Source organism: Mustela nivalis, assembly GCF_964662115.1.
Source record: "Mustela nivalis genome assembly, chromosome: 4".
Lineage (NCBI taxonomy): Eukaryota > Metazoa > Chordata > Mammalia > Carnivora > Mustelidae > Mustela > Mustela nivalis.
This window is the reverse complement of record NC_139023.1, coordinates 103,522,022-103,547,256: the sequence shown is the minus strand read 5'-3', so window position 1 is coordinate 103,547,256 and position 25,235 is coordinate 103,522,022. Positions and strand designations below refer to the sequence as shown.

The window sequence follows — 25,235 nt, the reverse complement described above, 5'->3', positions numbered from 1 at the left end:
TAAATTGAAAAATTCCATTCAGCAGTACCAAGAAGTATAAAATATTAGGAATAAATTTAATGAAAGACTTGTCCATTGAAAACTACAGAGCATTGCTGAAAGAAATTAAAGAATACCTTGATAAATGGAGAGGCAGTCCATGGATGGGAAGTCTCAAAACTGTTAAGCTAACATTATTTCGCAAGTTGATTATGTTCAACACAATCCTTACAAAAATCCCTATTATAATTTTAAAATTTAAAAAGCTGATCCTAAAAGCAATTTAAAAGTGCAGATCTTTGAGAACAGTGAAAACAATTTTGAAAAACAAGGCAAAGTTGAAGGACTTACACTTGCATATTTCAAAACTTATTATGAGGCTACAGTAATAGAGAGATAGTATATTACTGACAGAAAAATAGACATATAGATCAATGAACTAGAAATATTAAGAGCCCAGAAATAAATACTTATATTTATTAGTTGATTTTTGAAAAATGTGCTGAAGCAGTTCAGAGAGGGGAAACTGTAGTCTTTTAAAAAAACAGTGCTGGAACAATTGGATAGCTGCATACAGAAAGATGAATTGTTACCTCACACTCACATCGCACACAAAAGTCATCTCCAAATGGATCATATATAAATATAAGATCTAAGCCTATAAAACTATCAGGAAAAAAAAACATAGAACTGAATCTTCACACCTTGAGGTAACTAATGATTTCTTAGAATTGACTATAAAAACACAGACAATGAAGGACAAAAAAATATATATTGTACTTCATCAAAATTAAATATTTTTGTTCTTCAGATTCATCATGAAGAAAGTGAAAAGACTGGCCAAAGACAGGGGAAAAATATTTGCAAATAATACATCCAATTGAGGACTTGTGTCTAGAATACACAAAAACTCTTACAATTTAGTAAGAAGACCTATAATCCAATTTTAAAACAGAGAAAATAATTTGAAGTCCACACAAAAAACTACATATTGTATGACTTCATTTATACCAAGTCCCAGAAAAGCCAAGTCTATAGCATAGTGGTTGTGTAGCTCTTGGTATGAAACAGGGAGTGACTGCAATTAGAGTGAAGTTTCTTTTTGGGGTAATGGAAATATCCTAAAATTAGACTCTATTGGTGTTTACATAACTAAAAACTTAAAAATAATTATTGAAATAGTACTTAAAATGACTGTATTTTATGACAGGTAAATTATAACTCAGTAAGGTATTAAAAATAATATCTCAATAGTAAGAAAACAATCCAACTTAAAAATGGGTAAAGATGCAGATGCAGTGAAAAGAAGAGGAACATGCACCGCAATGTTCATAGCAGCAATGTCCACAATAGCCAAACTATGGAGGGAGAAAAGATGCCCTTCAACAGAAGAATGAATAAAGATGTGGTCCTTATATACAATTGAATATTACTCAGCCATCAGAAAGGATGAATATCCTTGACATGGATGGAACTGGAGGGGATTATGCTAAATGAAATAAGTCAAGCAGAGAAAGACAATTATCATATGGTTTTTATATGTGGAACATAAGGAATAGCATGGAGGATTTTAGGAAAAGGAAGAGGAAGACAAAGGGGGGGATCAGAAGGGGAGATGAACCATTAGAGACTATGGACTCTGGGGAAACAAACTGAGGTCTTCAGAGGGGAGGGGTGTGGGGGAATGGGTTAGCCTGGTGATGGGTGTTAAGGTGGGCACATATTGCAACAATGTATTATTGTGGGGAAATGATGAATCATGGAGCAATGAATATTGAAACTAATGAAGTACTGTGTGGTGACTAACATAATAAAAAAAATTAAAAATGGGCAAATGGCTTGAGCAAACACTCCCCTGATGAAGAAATATTAATGACAAATAAACACATGAAGATGTCCAACATAATTATCCATTACTGAAATGTGAATTAAAACCACATTGAGATACTACACACATTAGAATTGCTAAAATAAAAACAAAACTACTGACGATATCAACTGCTGATGAGGATCTGGAATAAGCTGAACTCTCATATACTGTGGGTATGAATAGAAAATAATATAGCCACTGTGGAAAATAGTTTCACAATTTTTTCTCTTTTCTTTTTATTAAAGTATAGTTGACATACAATATTAGATTATTCTCAGGTGTACATCACAGGGATTTGACATTTATATACAATATGCTCACCACAGTAAGTGTAGTTATCCATCAATCACCATACAAAGTTATTACAATGTTATTGACTATATTCCCTATACTGTGCTTCACATCCCCATAACTTACGTATTTTACAAGTGAAAGGTTGTACTTCCTAATCCCCTTCACCTATTTTGCCCATCTGCGCACCCACCTCCCCTTTGGCAAATACCAGTTTGTTCTTTGTATTTATGAGTCTGTTTTTGTTTCGTTTCTTTTGTCTTTTAGATTCCACATATAAGTGAAATTATATGATATTTGTCTTTCTCTGTGAATATATCACTTAGCATAATACCCTCTAGGTCCATCCATATTGTTGCAAATGGTATGATTTCATTTTTTTCCCCTTATCTGTGGGTTTTATTAACATATAATGTATTATTTGTTTCAGGGACACAGGTCTGTGAGTCATCAGTCTTACACTATTCACAACACTCACTATAGCACATACCCACCCCAGTGTCCCTCACCCAGCCACCCCATCCCTCCATCCCTCTCTCCTCCAGCAACCCTCAGTTTGTTTCCTGAAATTAGGAGTCTCTTATGGTTTGTCTCCCTCTCTGGTTTTGTCTTGTTTCATTTTTCCCTCCCTTTCCCTATGATCCTCTGTCTTGTTTCTTAAATTCCTCATATCAGTGAGATCATTTCATTTCTTTTTTCATAGCTGAATAATATTCCATTGTATACATATAGCCCATCTTCTTTATCCATTCATCTATTGATGGTCACTTTGGTTATTTCCCTATCTTGGCTATTATAAATAATGCTGCAATGAACATAAGGGTATATATATTTTTTAAAATTGGTGTTTTTACTTCCTTTGGATAAATACCCAGAAATGCAGTGGATGGATTGTATAGTAGTTCTATTTTTAATATTTTGAAGAAACCTCCATACTGTTTTCTATAGTGGCTGCACCAATTTATATTCCTGGCAAAAGTACAAAAGGGTTTCTTTTTCTCCACATCCTCCCTTGTTATTGTCTTTTTGATAATAGCCATTTTGACAGGTATGAGATGATATCACAATTTCTTGTAAGGTTTTTTTTTTTTTTTTTTTAAATGTTTTATTTATCTGAGCAGGGAGCCTGATGAGGGACTCGATTCCAGGACTCCAGGATCATGACCTGAGCAGAAGACAGTTGCTTAACCAACTGAGCCACCAAGGTGCCCTCTTATAAAGTTTTTAATTGTTATATGGCCCAGCAGTCTCACACCTAGTTAATTACCCTAGAGAAATAAAAGCTGTTGTTCACACACAAATCTTTGCATGGGTGTTTATAGCAACTCTATTCATAATTGTTCAAAACCAGAAACAACACAAATGTTTTTACCAGTGGTGGATGAACAAACAAAATTTGGTATAGCCATGCAATGCAATATTTTCAGAAATAAAAAGGAGCAAACTTTTGAAACACTTAGCAACTTAGATAAATCTCAGAGATGTTATAGTTAGTGAAAGTATCCGTACTCAAAGCTTACATGTTGTATGGTTATATTAATATGATACTTTTCCCAAAAGACCAAACTACAGTGGTGAAACATAAATCATGGATAACCAGTTCTTAGGGCAGGGAGAAGGTATGAATACAAAGGTGTAGCATACGGGAAAAAATTATTTTGTGTTCTGATTGTGATGGCTGTTAAATGAAACTATTCATGCATTAAATATCCTGCATTGGTACATCATTTAAAATCAATTCTACCTTATGTTAATTTAAAAAATTAATTCTACCTTATGGAATTTAGATTTTCAGACATCATTGAAATCAAATTTGTGATTTCTAATCATATTAGATATTCTTTGTTAAAATATTTGTGTGTAAGGGGTTATCATGTAAATACTAACTCCCCCCCTGCAACAAAAGGTAGACTATGTAAGTGTCACAAACATTAGACTTGAAAGCATGAAGTGGTATTAAATATAAAGATGGACATTTCATAATGATAAAAAGGACAAGTTCAACAGAAAGGCATAACAAATCCTGATTTGTATTATATTGCTTTAAAATGTGCAAAGGAAAATAGGCAGAACTAAAGTGAAAACTACATTGCCAGTCACAGTTGGACTATCACATACTTCTCTCAGTAACTGATAGAACAGAAAGCAAAACAACAATAAAAAAGCCTAGTAAAGATGAAGAAAATTTGAACTTGATTAATGAACTCGATGTAAATACAGAGGAGAGTTCATCACATCAGACAATGTCAACACTTCTCTCCATTTGTTTTGAAACTTTATATAGGTGGTGTTTGTAGGATTTTTTTTAAAAAAACAACCTATCAGAGTGATTTCCCCTAAAAATTAACAAATCAAATAGTGAAACTGTATCCAAATAGCAGATGAATGGAAAATACTGTTCAAAGGGTCATTAAATATCCCCTATTACATAACTCCTGAGACTTGCAGGAACAGGTACATGCAAAGAACCTCAGATGAGTTCTAAGGAACAGGTTACAACAAAGGGAAAACCATAATCCAGTAAATAATCAAAGTAACTAATAATAAGAAAGCATATGAACATCCAGGTCTTTCTATAAAATAAATTTTGGAAAAATATTCTTAAACTGCTTTATAGAAAGTTACATCCCCCCACCCAGGTTATTAAACTAAGGATCCTAGGGTATATTAAAAAAAAACAGGGTCACTTGGGTGGATACTTGGTTAAATGTCTGCCTTCAGCTCAGGTCATGATCCCAGGATCCTGGTATCCTTCCCTGTGTGGGGAGCCAGCTTCTCCCTCTCCCTTTGTCCCTCCGCGTGCTCTCTCTCTCTCAAATAAATAAAATCTTAAAAAAAAGAAAGTATAAATTCCCCATAATCCTGCCACTAAGAGACAACAACATATATCCTGGTTCATTTTTCATTTCCTTTTTACTATTTTATTTATGCATATGCATACTTATACATTTATTATTATATCACTGTATTTTGTACCTGTTTATAATTATCTACATTCTCTGTAATTAATATCATATAGCACACTCTTTGCATATAAATATTCTCAAAATACTATTCTTAATCATTAAAGAATATTCTAAAACATGCATAAGAATGTCTATTTCTGACCTATTATAGTGTGAAAAAATTGCAAACAACAAAGTCATTCTTTGTAACTTTATTTTTTATGGATAGATACCTGGAGTTAGAATTGTTCTGTTTAATGGAGTAAGCAATTTTAGTATACATGTTACCAAATTAATTTCTCAAAATGTTGTTTTGATTTCTATTTCCACCAGCAAAAAATTAGAACGCTTGCTTTTCTAACTTTCAGTAGCACCATATTACCATAAAATATTTTTATTTTTTATTTTATTTTCATTTTTTTTTAGATTTTATTTATTTATTTGACAGACAGAGATCACAAGTAGGCAGAGAGGCAGGCAGAGAGAGAGAGGGAAGCAGGCTCCCTGCTGAGCAGAGAGCCCAGTGTGAGGTTTGATCCCAGGACCCTGGGATCATGACCGGAGCTGAAGACAGAGGCTTTAACCCACTGAGCCACCCAGGTTCCCCCCATAAAATATTTTTAAATGAATGTGCACATCTTTGATTATTGTTAAGATAATATTTTAATATCTAATACTTCTTTAATAATAAATATTTTTCATTTATTTATGTAATAATTGCATATTTGCAATTAAAATTTTCTTATTGATTTATAGGAGCTTATTATAAGTTAAAATTATTAACCCTGTGTCTATCATTTATATTGAAAATAATTTTAAAAATGTACTTACTATTTAATTATACTTTAATACTTTTGATTTTGTGGCTAAACTATATAATTGTTTTTATTTTTTTATTTTATTTTATTTTTAAAATTTTTTATTTTTTATAAACATATATTTTTATCCCCAGGGGTACAGGTCTGTGAATTGCCAGGTTTACACACTTCACAGCACTCACCAAAGCACATACCCTCCCCAATGTTCATAATCCCACCCCCTTCTCCCAAACCCCCTCCCCCCAGCAACCCTCAGTTTGTTTTGTGAGATTAAGAGTCACTTATGGTTTGTCTCCCTCCCAATCCCATCTTGTTTCATTGATAGTAGTTCTACCCACTTAAGCCCCCATGTTGCATCACCACTTCCTCATATCAGGGAGATCATATGATAGTTGTCTTTCTAACATGGATGGAACAAGAGCGTATCATGCTTAGCAAAATAAGTCAAGTATTATTTTTATTATTAACAAACATTTCTTGGTTAGAGCCAACAACTTATTGTCAGAAAAATTGTAGTAGACTATTTTAGATTCTATTCAACTTCCACTGTGGTTTTACTAGAATAGAGCCTTAAGACAGTGGATACATTTATACTATTTAGTTTTTTTGCTTTATGTATGTGCAGGCATGTACGTGCATGTGTGTGTGTGCGTGTGTGTGTGTAAAGTTTATTTCTTATAGTTCTCACATATTGCATTTGGAGATAAATATTTGTTTATCATGTTAAGAAAGTACCATATATTGTAATTCACCAAGAATTCTGTTAGAAATGTGTATTGAGTTATACTGGATGCATTTTAAAATCCATTTAGATGATGATTTGCTTATTTTTGACATCATATATTAATAGTTTCTGGTATTCAGCTATTCTTATTTCTCTGGGTTGTCTTTCCTATTAGGTATTTCATTTCTACCATTTTCTTTTCAGTTCTAGTTCCACACTATATAATTTGTATCTCTGACAAAGGTACTTTTTTAGTTTTTATTTAAATTCCAGTTAGTTAGCATACAATGTAATATTAGTTTCAGGTATACAATATAGTGATTCAACACTTCCATACATGACCCTGTGTTCATCACAAGTGCCCTCCTTAACCCCATCACCTGTTTCACTCACCACCCCCTCCTCTCTGGTAACTGTCAGTTTGTTCTCTATAGTTAAGAGTCTGTTTCTTGGTTTGCCCCCTGCTTCTCTATTTTCCCCCTTCGCTTATTTGTTTTGTTTCTTAAGTTGCACATATGAGTGAAATCATATGGTATTTGTCTTTCTCTGACTGATTTATTTGGCTTAGCATTATACTCTAAAGGTACTTTTTTAGTTTTTATTTAAATTCCAGTTAGTAGTATTGGTCACTGCAAGTGGCAAGATTTATTCTTGAATAATATAATAATTATGTTTGGTGAATAGAATGGTCTATATGTGCTATCTAAATAGTGTGCAAATGCCTGAGACAAAAGTATTTATTTATTACCAAACTTAGGCAATTAGATTGTGATACTTGACACGCCAGCAGGTCTCACTTTGCAAAGCAGTATGAGAACATCAAAATTACCATGCAAGTTGAAACAGTGCAAAATGGTCTTAATAATCAATGAGAAAAATGACAAATTCTCTGAGACCTTTAAAAATTTCATCAAAAGAAATGAAATCTTGCCATTTGCGACAACATGGATGGAACTAGAGCGAATCATGCTTAGCGAAATAAGTCAAGCAGAGAAAGACAACTATCATATGATCTCCCTGATATGAGGAAGTGGTGATGCAACATGGAGGTTTAAGTGGGTAGGAGAAGAATAAAAGAAACAAGATGGGATTGGGAGGGAGACAAACCATAAGTGACTCTTAATCTCACAAAACAAACTGAGGGTTGCTGGGGGGAGGGGGTTTGGGAGAAGAGGGTGGGATTATGGACATTGGGGAGGGTATGTGCTTTGGTGAGTGCTGTGAAGTGTGTAAACCTGGTGATTCACAGACCTGTACCCCTGGGGATAAAAATATATGTTTATAAAAAATAAAAAAATTAAAAAAAAAATTAAAAAAAAAAAAAAACAAAAAAAAAATTTCTGTCAAAATCCAAACGGCCAACAGACACATGAAAAAGTGCTCAGCATCACTCAGCATCAGGGAAATACAAATGAAAACCTCAATGAGATACCACCTCAAACCAGTCAAAATGGTTAAAATTAACAAGTCAGGAAATGACAGATGTTGGCGAGGTGGAGAAAGGGGAACCTTCCTACACTTTGGTGGGAATGCAAGCTGGTGCAACCACTCTGGAAAACAGTATGGAGGTTCCTCAAAAAATTGAAAATAGAGCTACCTTGCAACCCAACAATTGCATTACTGGGTATTTACCCCAAAGATACAAACGTAGTGATCTGAAGGGGCACGTGCACTTGAATGTTTACAGCAGCAATGTCCACAATAACCAAACTATGGAAAGAGCCTAGATGTTCATCAAGAGTTGAATGGATAAAGAAGATGTGGTACATATATACAGTGGAATACTATGTAGCCATCAAACCCCCCCGAAATCTTGCCATTTGCAATGACGTGGATGGAACTAAAGGGTATTATGCTAAGTGAAATAAGTCAATCAGGGAAAGACAATTATTAGAGTCTAACTGTCCCAGGGGAAGTTTATGCCAAATCTGCCCCAGATAGCCATCAAAGTAGTTTGCAAGTATTCCAATTAGCCCACTTTAGCCATCCTGTGTCATCTAAGGGGGAAGAAAAAAAAAGAAAAACACTTAAGAAGTTCACAGGCCAGAGGCATATGCTCACAAAATGACTGGACCTAATCATAGGACTCGAGAACACATGCCCTTTCCTCATATCTCACCACCACATTACAGTTAATATGATTCGGTAACTAAAATTATAGCTATGTTCTTGAGAGAACTAAATCCGGGAACTGAAATTTGTGCAAAGTGAGAAGTGCATGTATAAAATTGGCTATCTATTTATTTAGTCTTTAGCATACGTGTTCTGTTTGTGAGGGGCTAAGCTATAAAATTGGTATCATTTTATATGTTTCTAAGCAGATGTCATTGCTGTTCATTAAAGATATTTAACAGCAATGGTTCTGTGACTGGTGAATGAGGATTGCCAGTAATATCTTGTATAGGAAAGATATTTTAATCTATTATTTAAAAATATTGAATTATCTTCATTTTATTTGATTCTGAAATATTATATCCTTTAACATGAAATTAAATTATGTAAGTCTTTGTTGAGAGATATAAAAAATATTTTGATTTCAGAAGTGAAATATTTTAAGCTATTGAAAACATGATGCATAGTTTAGGAATTTTGAATATATTTTATACCATGTAGTTAGCTAATTGGAAAAAACTACCTACATATATCCATTCAACTTGAAGGCATAAAAATCAGTACACATGGTACTGTACCATCTTTTAAACTTAAGAGGTTTATTTATCCGGGAATTCTGAATTGTAATTAATAGTACTTATTCAACATAAACACTCAATCTTATGAGTATTTTTTCTTCTTCAAAATTGTTCCTTATGCTTTGAAAATCTCGAAGTCTTTTTCTTTATATGTAATTCACCTGGATACTATAATCATGCACTAGACTGTGTAGGTATTTAAGATGTTTTATTTTTATTTAAATATTAACTACTCATAGTCAATTTATTAGGAGATATTTTCTATTCCTCTGTACAATGAACTTTAAAGATGCTTCTATAATTTCTTTTTCTGTTCTAAACTCTAAACCTATTATGTGTTTTTATAGTTATCATGAACTTTATTTTCATTCATTTAATTGAAATACAGGTCTAGTCTGGTCCTCATGGAACTTATAACCCAGTAGGACAGACAGACAAAAAACAATAAGGAATAAAGATTAATGAATTTTCAGAAGGTGATACATTTGATAAAGAATAAAGCAATTTTAAGAAGTAGTACATGGAATGAACAATGCAGCTATCTGGAGAAAGCATCTTTAAAATAGCATGTAAGATGTGGAAATATGACTAGTATATGGCTGAAACAGAGTAGACTAATGATGGTGGAGCAGAGTGGTGGAGTGGTGAGTAGCAGTAGATAAGAATAGAGAGTAACAAAGGACCAGTTACTACAAATTCTTGTAGACCATTATAAAAACTTTGATTTCGGGTGCCTGGGTGGCTCAGTGGGTTAAGCCGCTGCCTTCGGCTCAGGTCATGATCTCAGGGTCCTGGGATCAAGTCCCGCATTGGGCACTCTGCTCAGCAGGGAGCCCACTTCCTTCTCTCTCTGCCTGCCTCTCTGCCTACTTGTGATCTCTCTCTCTGTCAAATAAATAAATAAAATCTTTAAAAAAAAACAAAAAAACTTTGATTTCTATCCTGAGAGAACTGGAGAACTATTGGATACTTTGCTCAGGGGAAAATGATCAGATTCATTATTAACAGGATCACTCTGGTGGTTTCTTTTAGAACGAACCAAAAAGAAGCAAGAGTAGGAGTAGGAAAACAGGAGAGAAATGAATTGACCAAGACTAGGGAGACAACAGTAGACATCTTAAGAAGTGATTAGATTTTACACGTATTCTGAAAATAGGGGTGTTAGATTTGTTGATGGATTGGATATAGAATATGAAAGAAGAGATGAGTTAAGAATATGTCTAAGAGTGGGACGCCTGCGTGGCTCAGTGGGTTAAAGCCTCTGCCTTTGGCTCAGGTCATGATCCCAGGGTCCTGGGATCGAGCCCCGCATCGGGCTTTCTGCTCAGCAGGGAGCCTGCTTCCTCCTCTCTCTCTGCCTGTTTCTCTGCCTACTTGTGATCTCCATCTGTCAAATAAATAAATAAAATCTTTAAAAAAAAGAATATGTCTAAGAGTTTTGACCTGAGGCTCAGATTTTGACCTCAGAAGACTGCAGGAGGAGCAACTTTGGAGGAAAGTCAGGAACTCAGTAAAGTCTGGAGATACCTCAATCTCAGTAAAGTCTGAGATGCTTGTTAGACATCTCAATGGTAATGTAGAATAAGTTGTTGGATTTAAGATTCTGGAATACAGCTGAGGGGTTCGGCTAGATATTAATTGGTATCGTTTAATGTATGAGCCATATCTACATTGTTTATCCCAATTGTACCATACCTATACAATGTTTAGTACTTAGAAGGTACTCATGAAATACGTGTTAAGTGACTACAAGTATAATGAATTGTGTGCTGGTAAATGTTTAACTATAGACACTCCAGGAAAAAAAAAAAAATCAAACAGAAAACAAAACTTCTGATTTCTAGTGTTTGCAGATTTTCGTGGTGTAAACTCTTACCATGATTTCAGGCTACCAAAATAACATCACTAAATGCAGAGTTGGGAAGAAATGTGTGTAGTTGATTCCCTCATCAGTATAAACCAGCTCCAGGATAAAACTAGGACCACTCTTGGTTAGTGATATAATCAGTCTTGTTTAATGATTTTTGAATTCCCTCAATCCATTTTCCCATTCCTTCCTATTCTTTTACTATTTAGTCTATGATCTTAAATGTGGGTTTAAAATAATACTATCTAGGAGGATGTGTCAGGAGATGGGTGAAAGAGGCAATGGGGATTAAGGAGTGCACTTGTCATGATGAGCTCTGGGTGTTGTATGGAAGTGCTGAGTCACTACACTATACACCTGAAACTAATATAACACTGCTTGTAAACTGTGCTGGAATTTAAACATTTTTTAATTAAATTTTTTAATGTTTTAAAATAAAACAAAACAAAATAAAATAAAATGATAAAATAAAATGTCTCTCCCCCCCCAAACAATCAAATACATATTTCCTATAATTATAGGTGTGCATAAAAGAGAATTTTAAATAAGCTTGATACTTGGGCAGACAGGAAGAAAAGAAAATCTCGTAAGTGATAATGAAAGCTCAAAATGGGGGATTTAAGCAAATATTTAAAAATCTGTATCACATACCAAACTAAGTTTATCCTTGTACCTTTAGCCAGGCTTTTATATTATCCCACACATCTGAGATACTATTATGCAACTCCTGGGAAAAAGATTTCAGAGCCTATAAAATAATGTATTATAATGTTAACAGTACTCTCTTGCCAGAGATTTCTTCATAAATTTGAATTTAGCCTAGAAAATGTGTTTTAAAATGTTACCATAAGACATCTACCACAAGAATGTCTATACAAAGTTTATTCAAGTTGTTCTGTTTTGGAGTCCCAGCTCTTTGGCATACATCTAAGTCACTATTGATTCTTTAAAAAATATTTACTTTATTAATATTTTAAAAATTTGTACTGTGGTAAAATATACATAAAATTTACCATTTTAACTATTTTTAAGTGCACAGTTCAGGCATTATGTACATTCACATTGGTGTGTGGCCTTTGCCACTATCTATAGAATTTTAATTAATTAATAATTCATTTCATATAAAAGAAGTAGATAATTTAAAAAGCACAAAACAAAATTCCCCAAAGTCTCACCATTCAGAGCAAATCAACCTTGTTGCACATATAGAATTATATCAGATTGTTAAATCCATAGTCTAAAAATCCCCCATGTGTTAGAGAACCTGCTGAATTTAAAATGGGATTCACACTCTGACCGTGTCTAATGAAATGGTAGGGCTGCAAACCCCAATTGTCTATTTTGCAGCATTTATTTAATGTACGAGTGAGCAAGCCTCAATAAAAATGATTTATGCTCAGAGTGATGAGGCATGGGGAAGAGGAGGTATGGACAATTCCCCATCCTGGATATAACATTTATGGCTGAGCCCCAAGGAGAGATATTTGCAAGTAGAAGATGAAGGAATGTTGGTCATTAAGAAATTGCTAATGGAACAAAGATTAGGAACAAGATCATTCTTCTAAATTCTCTTTTTTTTCCTTTTTTATAAACATATAATATATTTTTATCCCCTTGGGTGCAGGTATGTGAATTGCCAGGTTTACACACTTCACAGCACTCACCATAGCACATACCCTCCCCAATGTCCATAACCCCCACCAACCCTCAGTTTGTTTTGTGAGATTAAGTCACTTATGCTTTGTCTCCCTCCCAATCCCATCTTGTTTCATTTATTCTTTCTTTTTTTTTTTTAAACATTTCTTTTTTTAAAGATATTTATTTATTTATTTATTTGACAGATCACAAGTAGACAGAGAGGCAGGCGGGGTTCCGGGTAGTGGGGGAGGCAGGCTCCCTGCTGAGCAGAGAGCCCTATGCGAGGCTCGATCCCAGGACTCTGGGATCATGACCTGAGCTGAAGGCAGAGGCTTTAACCCACTGAGCCACCCAGGTACCCCCTAAATTCTCTTTCAACACAAATAGACATCACAAAAATTTCAGCAGAGGTTAAAGTTTGTAACTTAGGAGTTCGCAGATTCAGATATAACAGGCCCCAAACAACAGTCTGGAGAAAGACATGGCTTCCTTCTCCAGAGAAACTGTCATGCTCTCTACCAATGTGATGACACTACTTTTTCTTTTTTTTTTTTCCCTAGGGAGCCGGATGTGGGGTTCAATCCCAGGACACCAAGATCATGACCTGAGCTGAAGGCAGATGCTTAACCGACTGAGTCATCCAGGCATCCCTCCATTTTTTATAGTTTAAAATGTCAATATTTTATATGGTTTAGCCTAACAGTTGGATATATTTTGTCAAAATCGTTCAGAAGTTCAATTTGCCAATATATTCAGGATATCTTTTCTTTTCTCTCCCTCTTTTTTTCTTTCTTTCTTTCTTTCTTTCTTTCTTTCTTTCTTTCTTTCTTTCTTTCTTTTTTAGAGGGCGGGGGCTGCAGAGGAGAGAGCAGGGGAGGGGCAGAGAGAGAGGGAGAAAGAAAATCCTAAGTAGGAACCCATCACAGGGCTCAGCCTCAGGACTCTAACATCATGATCTGAGCTGAAATCAAGAGTCAGACCTTTAACCGACTGAGCTGCATTAGGTGACCCTCAAGGATATTTTTCAAACCAAAATTCAAAGAACTAGAAACATTAAAAATCCACCCTCCCCAAAATGATCAAATAAATGATGAGGCACCTATGAGACCAAAATGAGATTTAAAAGTCACATGTTTGCATATAACATCAGTCCTCTGGAGCTGCCAGGCACACATGTATAAATATGGTAACATTAACATAAATATCCATATTTTCTTAGTAACCTTTACTTGCAAACCACCTCTTGCCAGTCTCCAGTGATTTCAGAGTCCCTAGTGAGGTCTGATAATAGTTCATCAGTAGTCCTCTTCATCACTTCTAATCTCCCCATCCCACCCCTGCTCAGTGGGGAGTATGCCTCTCCCTCTGTGCTCCTGGCCCTCCCAAATAAATCAATACAATAAAAAAAAAACTGTAAAAAATGACAATTGCATATGGCTCAATCTAAAACTATATGTAAAAAAATGCCCTGTTCATTATATACCTACCAATCTCTGCCAATTTTAATAGATGGAGTTGAATCTCCTTTATAATGAGATTGAATGAACTTTGATTTTCATTTGTTTAATTACTCTTATGATTCATTTATTCAGCAGTCTGGATTCTGTGCTTACCGTGTGCAAACCACTGTCATAAACGTAAGGATACAAAAAGCACTAAGGTCAAAATTGAACCTGTCTTCATGGTGTTTACAAGTCTATTAGAGGAAATTATTAATCAAATATTCTTAAAAATAAATATGAAATTTAATATATGAAAGCTGCCATGACTACCATGTGCTGAGATGTCTATAAAGAGACATCTAATTAAATTGGGAGGCTCATGGAAGGTTTCCTGGTGAATGTGACATTTTAGCTATTATTTAAAAGAAGAGTAAGTAAATGTAACTAATGAGGAGATGGCAGAAGGGAATTTGAAATGGTAAACTGTGTTCAAAGACTTTGTGGCAAAAATAAAGCACCATATATTCAGGGACTCAAAGGAAGATAGGAGTGCTTGGGTCACTTGAGATTGGGTCACTTGAGTTACAGTAAATAATATCCAATATTTATAATTTTTTCAATAAAAGTTTAAGAACAGTTTATTAAATTAAAAATGACAATAATGTGACACTATAGTAATTAAAAGAAGGACATCTGTGTTTATGCATGTATATAAAGTACTATGCACCAAAGTATGTGTGTATATATATCATACATATATGTGAGATTTTATAAATATATCACAGATGAGAGTTGAAATGTGAATATGAAGATCATAGGTTGGCTATATTTGGGGAGTAGGATAAGCATACATAAATTTAACTTTCTTACATTTATACTTTTTATTTTTGCACTGTGCATATGCAACTCTCAAAATGAATGAGTGAAATAATACATTGGAATAAAAGACTGGTATAGAGGATAGATAAGGATCAGAGATTGGGAGCTGGAAGGAAGATGATTTGGAGAGCTTTAGCCCTAACTTCACAACTTTGAGTTATCTGCTTCTCAAGCTATATCCAAAGTTTAGGTGAGAAAAATACTCCTGGGGGAAATGTACTTTATTCCTTCTTGTAGTTTCTTCAATGCATCAAACCTGAACATCTGGAAACTGTTCAACTAGAGAATTGGTACCCTGAGGACTTCATTCACTGAATGCTGCTTTGGCACCTGCCTTTAGCTCTCCCAGAAGAACACTTAACAAACACCTGTCGGAGACCAGCTTTTGCATTTGTGACAGTTGTGTTTGAGGACAGTAACCCCACTATTACCCATATGAAAAAATTCTTAAAACTCAATACTAGAAATTCCTTACCTCTTAAAGAATGTGTACATATTGCTTTTATGGACAGTGTATACTCTATTACTAATTGTATTTTTTTGCAGGTATATCAAGAGTCACAGATATATCTGAAGTTCAACTTTCATTAATGATTAGAACTCTAACTTTGGGAATATCTATGCTATAACTTCACTGTAATTTTGTTTGTATTTTCTCCAGTCTTAATTTTTCATTCATTTATATTTGCCTATAATTGCATAGATTATTATGTATCTTTACAACCCAGAAGAAAACCAATTAGATGACAGAAAAAAAATGGGAGTTCTTTATTCAAAAGTGAAAAATAAGGCCATGAACTTACTTGGGGAGAGAGAACAAAGTTAGGACAAACTCAGGCCAGGGATTTAGCATTCAGGAACCTATGTATTTAACCACTACAAAGAGGCAGAGAATGAGAAATATAAGCATGGAAGACAGACCATGGGTACATGGAAATTTAGAAGGCAAGAAGCATTGAGGCACCTGGTAGAAATGCTACTGAAAAATCAAGGAATATTGAAATGCCTACAGGGTTTCACAACTTATCTTCAGAGAAGGTGTTGGGAGACAAATTCAGATTTGAGTAGCTTGAGGAACAAACAGCAGGTGAAGAAATGGAGATATGGAATGTAAGCAGCCCATAATTTTATACTTGTTAGACATTTTTTTTTCTAAACAGAAGTTTATGTTTTTTGTTCTTTTTATATTAGTACTGTATCTTCTAATTAGTGTGCTAAATGTGTTATGTTTTAAGATTTTGTCTTTACACTAGGTCTGTTAAATATGCTGCAAACTCATTTTCAACATAGTTTTTCCCATTACCGTGAATGTAACCTTGGTATCTACCAGAGTTCTGCTAGTTATAGAAGAGCCACTTGGGATTATATCTTATGCTATGATGATCGTATGTTTCACCCATTCAATTAGTGTATATATACATATTGCTTTCACTACGTGCCCCTAATTAATTTTATAAGACTTTGCCCCATAATTTTAACAGAATGTTCACAGCTCACTACAGCAGTAATTTTAGTAGATATAATGGGTCATTTTTAAAATTTTTTTTAAGATTTTATTTATTTATTAGAGAGTGAGAGAGAAAGAGAGACTAAGTACACAAGCAGACAGAGAGGCAGGCAGAGGTGGAGAGAGAAGCAGTCTCCTTGCCTCCCTGCCAAGCAAAGAAGACCGGTGTGGGACTTGAGCCCAGGACCCTGGAATCATGCCCTGAGCCGAAGGCAGCAGCTTAACTGACTGAGCCACCCAGGCTTCCCAAAATGGGACATTTTCAAATCTTTGAATGACAACTATAAATTATAGAAAGAGCCAAAGATTCACAGTAAATTTCCTAGAGGTAATATTTCCCTAAACATAGTTTTAGTTACTCTTGTAAATAAAGCAGAGAGAGAACAAATACTTGTAGGCTAACCTCATCCCATTTATCATCTGGGTTAAATATTGAGTCAAGTTTTACTGTATCAATTAAAATAACTCCAAGACCACTTCAGATTTTGTCTAACTGTTGGCAGAAAATAACTGGAAAAATAACCCTTTTCGCTCATCAGAATTGAAAAACCAATTTCACACACACTAAATTTTCATTAAATCTTATAAGGAATTATTACTATTTCAAGAAGCTGTGAGAATTTTATAACATGATATGCTAATTCCCCTGCTGGTCCCATTTAAAAAATCACATGTTTACAAGTAATAAAAAAAAAAAAAAAAAGAAAAGGAAACAAAAAAAAAAAGGAAGATGCTCAAACTAAAGGAACATTTGTTTCTATCTTGGAGCAAGATTAGAGGCAGTTTCCTCTATTCCTCAGTTGGAGTTGATTTTGTTCCTTCTTTGTACTCACTGCTGTCCCTACAAAAGTGAAGGGGTTAGATACAAGATTAACAGTTTCAGAGCCTTTTTAAAAATGTGATTTTGTGCTTATTTATCCTAGTTAGTGGCTACTAACCACTGATCCTTCAACTTAATCCTTTGAGTCTAGCATGTGACTGTAGTCCTTACAGATTTATGTTTTCAATATCTCTGTGCTATTTCAAAATAGTAAATACAGAGGATGGATTTACAGAAAGAACTTGTTTTTTCTTATTTTATTTCTTAATGGTGTCTTAATGTAGTAAGAATATTATGTCTCATTTTATTTTGTTAATACTGAAAAAAGTGCTCTTTTCTTTTCATGGTTAAGAACATTGAGACTTGAGTGTTGCCTGGGTGGCTCAGTGGGTTAAAGCCTCTGCCTTCGGCTCAGATCATGATCTCAGGGTCCTGGGATCAAACCCCACATCAGGGCTCTCTGCTCAGCAGGGAGCCTGATTCCTCCCCTCTCTCTTTCTGCCTGCCTCTCTGCCTACTTGTGATCTGTCAAGTAAATAAATAAAATATTTTAAAAAAGAACATTGAGACTTGAATTTAAGATTACATTCTCCCTCCTTTCCCCTATGCAGCTGCCTGCAGGTCACAGAACAGAGATGAATGAACCAGTGTTGTTGGTTTTTAGAATAATATTGATTAAAGTGAATCAGCTTTCAATTATAAGTGGGGGGTTTCCACTGTCTTAATACAAGTATGCATATTTCATAATGTTCAATGGGAGAAAGTAGGTGCAAGAGAAATTTTAAAAACTTAAATATGGGAACAAATATTGGAGGTCTATCAGGCTTCTTTTAATTGCTTAAGAATTTCAGAATCCCCACTATATATGCAGGAACATTCTTAAAAATTATCTTAAATAGCTATAAAATGGTAGTTCTCATTTTTAAACCCTTTGTTATTTAGGGTCTTCCCTCTATCATCCGAAACATTGGCTGTATGTAATCTTCCAGGAACAAGGTGTACCCAGCTCATAGCCTACTTAGATTATTAAAAGTGAAATCTAACCCAACTTCAGCATACAACGGTCTTTTGGAGGGGCATTGTTACCTCTAATGGGTGTTCCATGACTGGGAGGACAAGCCAGTATTGGCCTTGCAACAAGAATAGGGAATAGGGTGGGTGGGGATGAAGACCAGCAGACCAGAGAGAGGAGAAAAGGTGGGGGGTGGTGACTCATTGTCCATTTCTCTGACAGAACAGTGATTAACAGAAGGAAGACCAAAACATAGTTTTACAGAGAACATAAATTTTGCAGCAATTGTTTGAGGCCATTTGGGAAAACCTGCTAGTATTGTTTCTAGCTGAGTTTGTCCTACTGGGAATGATGCATTTTCCCCATCTCCCTCATTGGTCTTCTCAATCCCTCTAGATGCCCTTAATGGGACCAAGGGTTGTGGAGAGTGGGGGAGGCCATAGAAGCTGAAACTGGTTCAGCCAGTTGGATGAGGATCTATGGGTTAGTGACCTCCTTTCTCCAAGAACTCTTTCCAGGCCCTTTCCTTTTATCAAATCCATCTTGTCACCATGTCACTTGGTGAACTTATCCCACTGCTCAGATCTTCTCTCCCCCCTTTCCTCCCCTCCTTCCTATTCTCTCCTCACCTGTCCACCGCAATGGCCGTCATAGAGTAGATGCTGGCGAACACTGCCGTGATAGGAAAGAAGTTCTGGAAGCGACAGTAGTTGGCACCGAAGTACCACTCGCTGTGAAGCGCATAGATGAAGTTGACTAAGGTGTTGAAGGCAGCCATGGAGGCGTCAGAGAAAGCCAGGTTCACGAGGAAGTAGTTGGTGACAGTCCTCATGCGCTTGTGGGCCAGGATGATCCAGATGACGATAAGATTCCCGAAGACCGCCACGGCCACCACCACGCCATATGCCAGGGACCAGAGGGCGATGCGCCAGGACGGCTGCACGAACTGGTTGGTGAGGTTGGCTCGGGGCTGCGTAGGCTCCGGGGAGGCTGCGGGCAGTCTCGGCTCGGAGGAGGAGGCGGAGAGGTTGCCGGCTTGGACTAGCAGGTGCAGCCACTCAGTCTCAGTCGCCCCTGCCGCCACTCCTGCGGCGAGCGCCGCACTCAGGTTCCCGGCGTTCGCGCTGGCGGTGCCCGCACCGTCGGTCCAGTTCGCGGCTGCGGAGAGAGAGCCCATCGCCGCAAGTCTGCAGCCCCGGACCTCCCCACTCACCGCCGCCAGCTAGCCGGAGCCGACTCCCTCGAAGTTCTTCTCTGCTTTTCCTAACGGTCGGACCTCAGCCCCGCCTGGTCCCTTTGCTAATGGGCGGACCTCAGCCCCGCCTGGAAGCAAGGTAGAGAAGCTACCGCTGTCCTTGCTGGTTATGAGATGCTTTGAGCCAGCAGGTGATGGGTAGCAGGGGAGTCACTTTCTCTCCGAGGACTTTGCGACTGGAGCAGGCAGATGGATGAGATGCGAGGGAAGGGCGGTGTTAAGAGCCCTCACCAGCGGGGACGTCCGGGGTTGCCCCTGCGCTAGCTCCCGGGCACTGGCTGGAGAACTGGGGTTCAGGCGCGGCAGCGGGCTTTATAGTCTCGTTCAATCCCCTGCTCTGGTGACGTTGTGGGGGCCGCGGAGCTGACGAACCCCTTCGTGGGCCACGATTGCGCTCCTTCCCTCTCTTAGCATTTCATTCATTCGCTCGCTACTTGTATCCACCCAGCCGGAGCGTGGCAGGTTGAGACGCTCAAGAAAAGCCGCACTTTCATAGTTGCAATAAAATCTGGGCAAGGTTGTTTTTTCCTCTTTTAACTTCAAGATATTTTGCTGAGGTCCCTGCTCTCAGACATTTCCTTTTTAAACCCATTTAAACCACTCACCCCTAAAGCGGAGGCACGACCCCAGGAGATTTGCCAAGAGCGTGTGTGGGTGTACCTGCTGCAGGCTGTGGGTACAGCTAGACGCACACTTTGGTAGGTGTCACTGGCCTTGGGAATTTCGCTTCACTTTCTGCTTGTGTGTCTGTTCTTACTTCTCAGACCCCTTCTCCTCTCCCACTTCCAGGGTCTACCCATTTGTCCTCTTGTAATCTCTGTCAACAGAAATCAGTCTCCTTTGCCTTCCTCCGGACGGAGACTATGGTTTCTTCTGAAGGATTCTGCTCACCTTGGAATGTCATAATACACTGAGGGTAAATCAGAAACCCGAGATGCAGATTTTTCCCTGAGTGGAAATTATATATATATATATATATATATATATATATATATATATATACACACACACACACACATACATATACGTATGTGTGTGTATATATATATTTCTATCATTATCATATATATGATAATATGGATAATATGAATAATTGGAAGTACTTACAATGAAAGTGGTTTATTTAAATATTTTTTTAAATTTAAAATTTATTTTTAAAAGGGGGAGAGAGTGGGGTAGAGGTGTGGGCAGAGGGAGAGGCAGATTCCCCACTGAGCAGGGAACCCAATGCAGGACTCTATCGACTGGAGCCAAAGGCAGATGCTCAACCTAGTGAGCCACCCAGGCCCCCAGTGAAAAGGGTGTAACGAGTGACTTCTTTTCTTTCAGAGGAAGAGAAGGATCCAAGTCATGGCTTTCCTTTTAGATCTGCCTTCCACAGAGAGAATCTCTGTGTATCCTAATAGAGGATTTATTGTTCATTCATTGTTTCAGTTGTTCCTCCCATTAGTACTGAAATATATTTCCTTCTAGGAGCTGTGTTAAGTATTAGGGATGGAGCAGTGAAACTACAGACATAAACCAGATATGAACCCTGTTCTCACTGAGCCTGCAGTCTAGCAGTATTTTGACATTATTTTTTTAAAATTTTATTCTTTATTTTATTTTTTATTTTTGACATTAGAGCAAGTATTATGGATGGTGGAATATGAAAGTACAACTGGGAATGTGCAACAGAACAGGAGGATATTGTGTTCACCGGATTCTGGATTCTGTAAACATCTCTTAAAGAATTTCTTTGTAAGGAAAAGATATATGCACCCTTCCATTTATTGCAGCTTTATTTACAATACCAAGATATGGAAGGAACCAAAATATCCATTGGTAGAAGATTGGATAAAGAAGATATAACATATATAATATAATATAATATATAATGTAATATATTATATACATACACATACACACACACGCACACACATATATACAGTGGAATATTATTCAGCCATAAAAAATGAGATCTTGCCATTTGTGTCTACATAGATGGACCTAGAGCATATTATAGTAAGTGAAATAAGTCAGAGGAAGACAAACATGATATGATTTCACTTATATGTGGACTCTAAAAAACAAAACAAACCAACAAAAGGGCAGAAACAGAACCATAAATATAAGGAGCAAGTTGTTGTTTATGAGTGGGGAAAAGGGAGGATGGGCAAAATGGGTGAAAGGGAATGGGAGATAAAGGCTTCCAGTTATGTAATGAGTAAGTCACACAGGTATGAAAGGTATACCATAGGGAATGTAGTTACTGGTATTGTAATAGGAAATATGGTGACAGATGGTAGCCCCAATTGTGGTGACCATAGCATAATACATAGAGTTGTGGAATCACTAAGTTGCACACTTGAAATTAATGTAATATTATGTGTCAACTCTACACAAAAATTTCTTTGTAAGGATGAAATGAAGTGCCAAAAAATAGACTTATCAGAAGATTATGCTTTGAAACATGGGAAGGTTTAGAAGATAATGGCTAAGAACGAAACTTCCTTAGACTTCTTCCTAAGAGAATTTGATGAGTAATCTGCTCATTGTAGCCTCAGAATCCAAATCTTGCCTCATCCAAGTTCACTCTGCTGGTTTTGTAATTCCTCTCTCTATTACTCTAAGAACTCCAAAGTCTTAGCCTTGGACTCCCGAGAAAAGGAGGACGGGCAGAGGTAATGGTAACATACCAGAAGGTGATTCTTAGAGAAGGATCCTATACTCTTACATTTAAAATATGGGAGTGTGGCTTTTCTGTTCACTTCCTCCTCCCTGCCAGCGCTGCTCAGGCTGCACCACTAGCTCAGAGCTCTAGGCTCTGGCTAAATTAGCTCCTTAGTGGTCTTTCTCCTGTTGCCCTCATGATCAGCTACCAGGACTTCTTCAGCCATGATAAGATGTTCTCCAATGTCTACAAGATTTGGGAGATCAGAGATGAGTTGTGCCTGGAAGTAGAGGGGAAGATGATCAGGAGGACAGAGGGTAACACTGATGATTTACTGATGATGGAAATACTTCCACTGAAGTCCCGGAGGGCAAAGGTACTGGAAGCATAGTAATCACTAATGTTGCTATTGTCATGAACCATCACTTGCAGGAAACCAGCTTCACAAAGGGCGCCTACAAGAAGTACATCAAAGATTATATGAAATCAAAGGCAAACTTAAAGAACAGAGGCCAGAAAGAGTAAAATCTTTTATGACAGGAACTGAGGAACAAATCAGGCACATTCTAGCTACTTTCAAAAATTACCAGTTCTTTACTGGGGAAGACATAAATCCAGATGGCATGGTTGTTCTGCTGGACTCCTGTGTGAATGGTGTGACTCCATGTATGATTTTCTCTAAGGATGGTTTAGAAATGGAAAAATGTTTACGAACTTGGCTATTGCTTTGAATGCATCACCTGTTGTCCTAACTGGCTGCTGCTTTTCATCCATACAACGCAAGGACTTAGACAAATGGACCTGAAGTTATCTTGAGCTCTTCATTTATTTTGACCTTGATTTATTTGGAGCAGAGGCATTGTGTTTAAGTCATATATATATATACATATATATACATATATATATACATATATATACATATATATATACATATATATACATATATATATAATATATTTAAAAATATATATATATTTACATATCATGTAGGTGGTCTAAAGATAAAATGCATTTAAACTCATTTGAGAGAATGCCTCTTAGCCTAATACATAATTTAAATTGATCCTGTGCAGTGTCCTAAAGAAGCTAGGGCCTGATTGTAGACTACTGTTAGAAAGCATAAGACTGCCTGCAAATAACTTCTACAGTGAAAACTTCTTCTGGGACTGGACCAGGAAAAAACAAACAAACAAACAAACAAACAAAAAACCCTAAGAACCAAAATTCTTAATTCTGAGTTCAAGTAAAGGGAAAGACTATGCTCATAGTGGTGTCAATGTTTGAAGTGACTCCTTACACATTTCATCATGTTCAAATGAAAGTAATAATTAACTCAAAAAGATTACCAAAAGAATATGAAGAGAATGATACAGTAAGGAAAAAACCCTTGGGAATGTGTTTGAGCACATTTAAAACCTTTGCAAATGCATGAGGCTGTTGGAAATAAGCCAAGTATGGTATCATAGGAGATGTTAATAGGTTTTACATAATAGTGATTAAATCTTGGTTTGACTACATAAATGTTAATAAAAATAATGATCCTTTATGTGAATGTTTGTCATTTATTCCTAATGACCAAGAAATGTTTATCTATTTTATTTGTATAATAGATCACATTTCTCTCAGGTTTAATTGGTTCTCCATATTTTGCTTAGAATACATATTGGTAATATGCCCCAGTAATTTGCTAACAACTTACAATAATAGAATGGATACTGATGACATGCTTTCCCCTTCTCTTTTCTCCTCCTTTTTTTTTTTTTTTTCTCCTCTCTCTCTTAAAACTCAAGGAAACCATATGGCATATTTCACACTTGTATTTTTATTTTAGCAGTCCTCTTAAAAATAATAAGGTAGAATTTCAGGTATTGGTGCTGGCTAGTGGAGGAATTATTTTCAGAAAAATTTTGTCAAGATTCCAGATTTCTCTGACAACAAAATTCTCTTTGACAGTTTGGTTTCAGTATGTTCAGTGTTCCCCCTGTGTTGAGATTTTTTTTTTTCTTATGAATTTCAAATCAGACAGTCCACACTTAGACTCTTGCTTTGCACTTTTATCCTTTGTTATTTCATCATGGTGCTTTGCAGTTATATTGGGTCATTTCCACAAAACCAGGCTACTAAGTATTGCTGGCAATCAATCAACAATCAACAATCGATACAACTTCAGTCACTTGTGTAGACGGGTGCTCCTTGAAAATACTTGCTTTTTGCCAGACACCCTTTTCATGTGGATCTATCAGTTTTCATTTCCCCAAATTCCAAATTTCCTTCAACTTTCTTCTTTCTTCATCATCTTTCTCCTGCTAAGCAAGTTATCTCCAATTCATCTGAAAAAAATTCAGAACACCAGCCAAGTTGGAATGTCTGGGTGGCTTGGTTTGTTAAGTGACCAACACTTGATTTTGGTTCAGGTCATGATCTCAGGGTTGTGAGACAGAGCCCTGCCTGTACTGGGTGCTTAGCACAGAGTCTGCTCGAGATGCTCTCTTTCCTTCTTCTGCCCATCCTCCTGCTCTCTAAATAAATAAATAGATAGATAAATAAATACAATCTTTAAAAAAAAAAAAGAACATCAACCATGAATTTCACATTTCTGTGCATTTTGCCTATTTTTTAATCATTTGTTATCATCTTGATGGAAGTGGTTTATCTTCTAAAACACATTCTTTTATTTGTGGCTACCTCTTTAAACAACTCCCCTTCTCTCATTCTCTTCAGCATCTCTCTCTTTTTTTCCTTTAAGATTGAAACACATCTAGTAATCTACATTAAAATAGCTCTTTGCGCCTTGGTGGCTCAGTGGGTTAAAGCCTCTGCCTTTGGCTCAGGTCATGATCTCGGG

The 25,235-nt window shown here is 36.4% G+C and overlaps 1 protein-coding gene and 1 pseudogene across 2 annotated transcripts in view; one reads left to right on the top strand and one right to left on the bottom strand.

The window, feature by feature from the left end:
* Positions 1–19,767, bottom strand: part of TACR3 (tachykinin receptor 3) — an 86,920-nt gene extending 67,153 nt beyond the window's left edge. The window contains exon 1 of the mRNA XM_082728997.1: positions 19,112–19,767. Within this exon, the coding sequence (XP_082585123.1) occupies positions 19,112–19,659 (548 nt within the window). The 5' untranslated portion in view covers positions 19,660–19,767. The remainder of the gene's footprint in view (positions 1–19,111) is intronic.
* A 2,819-nt stretch (positions 19,768–22,586) lies between these two features.
* Positions 22,587–23,215, top strand: LOC309863798 (translationally-controlled tumor protein pseudogene; annotated as a pseudogene). The gene has a single exon. The product of its transcript is annotated as a translationally-controlled tumor protein pseudogene (transcript).
* The last annotated feature ends 2,020 nt before the right edge of the window (positions 23,216–25,235 follow it).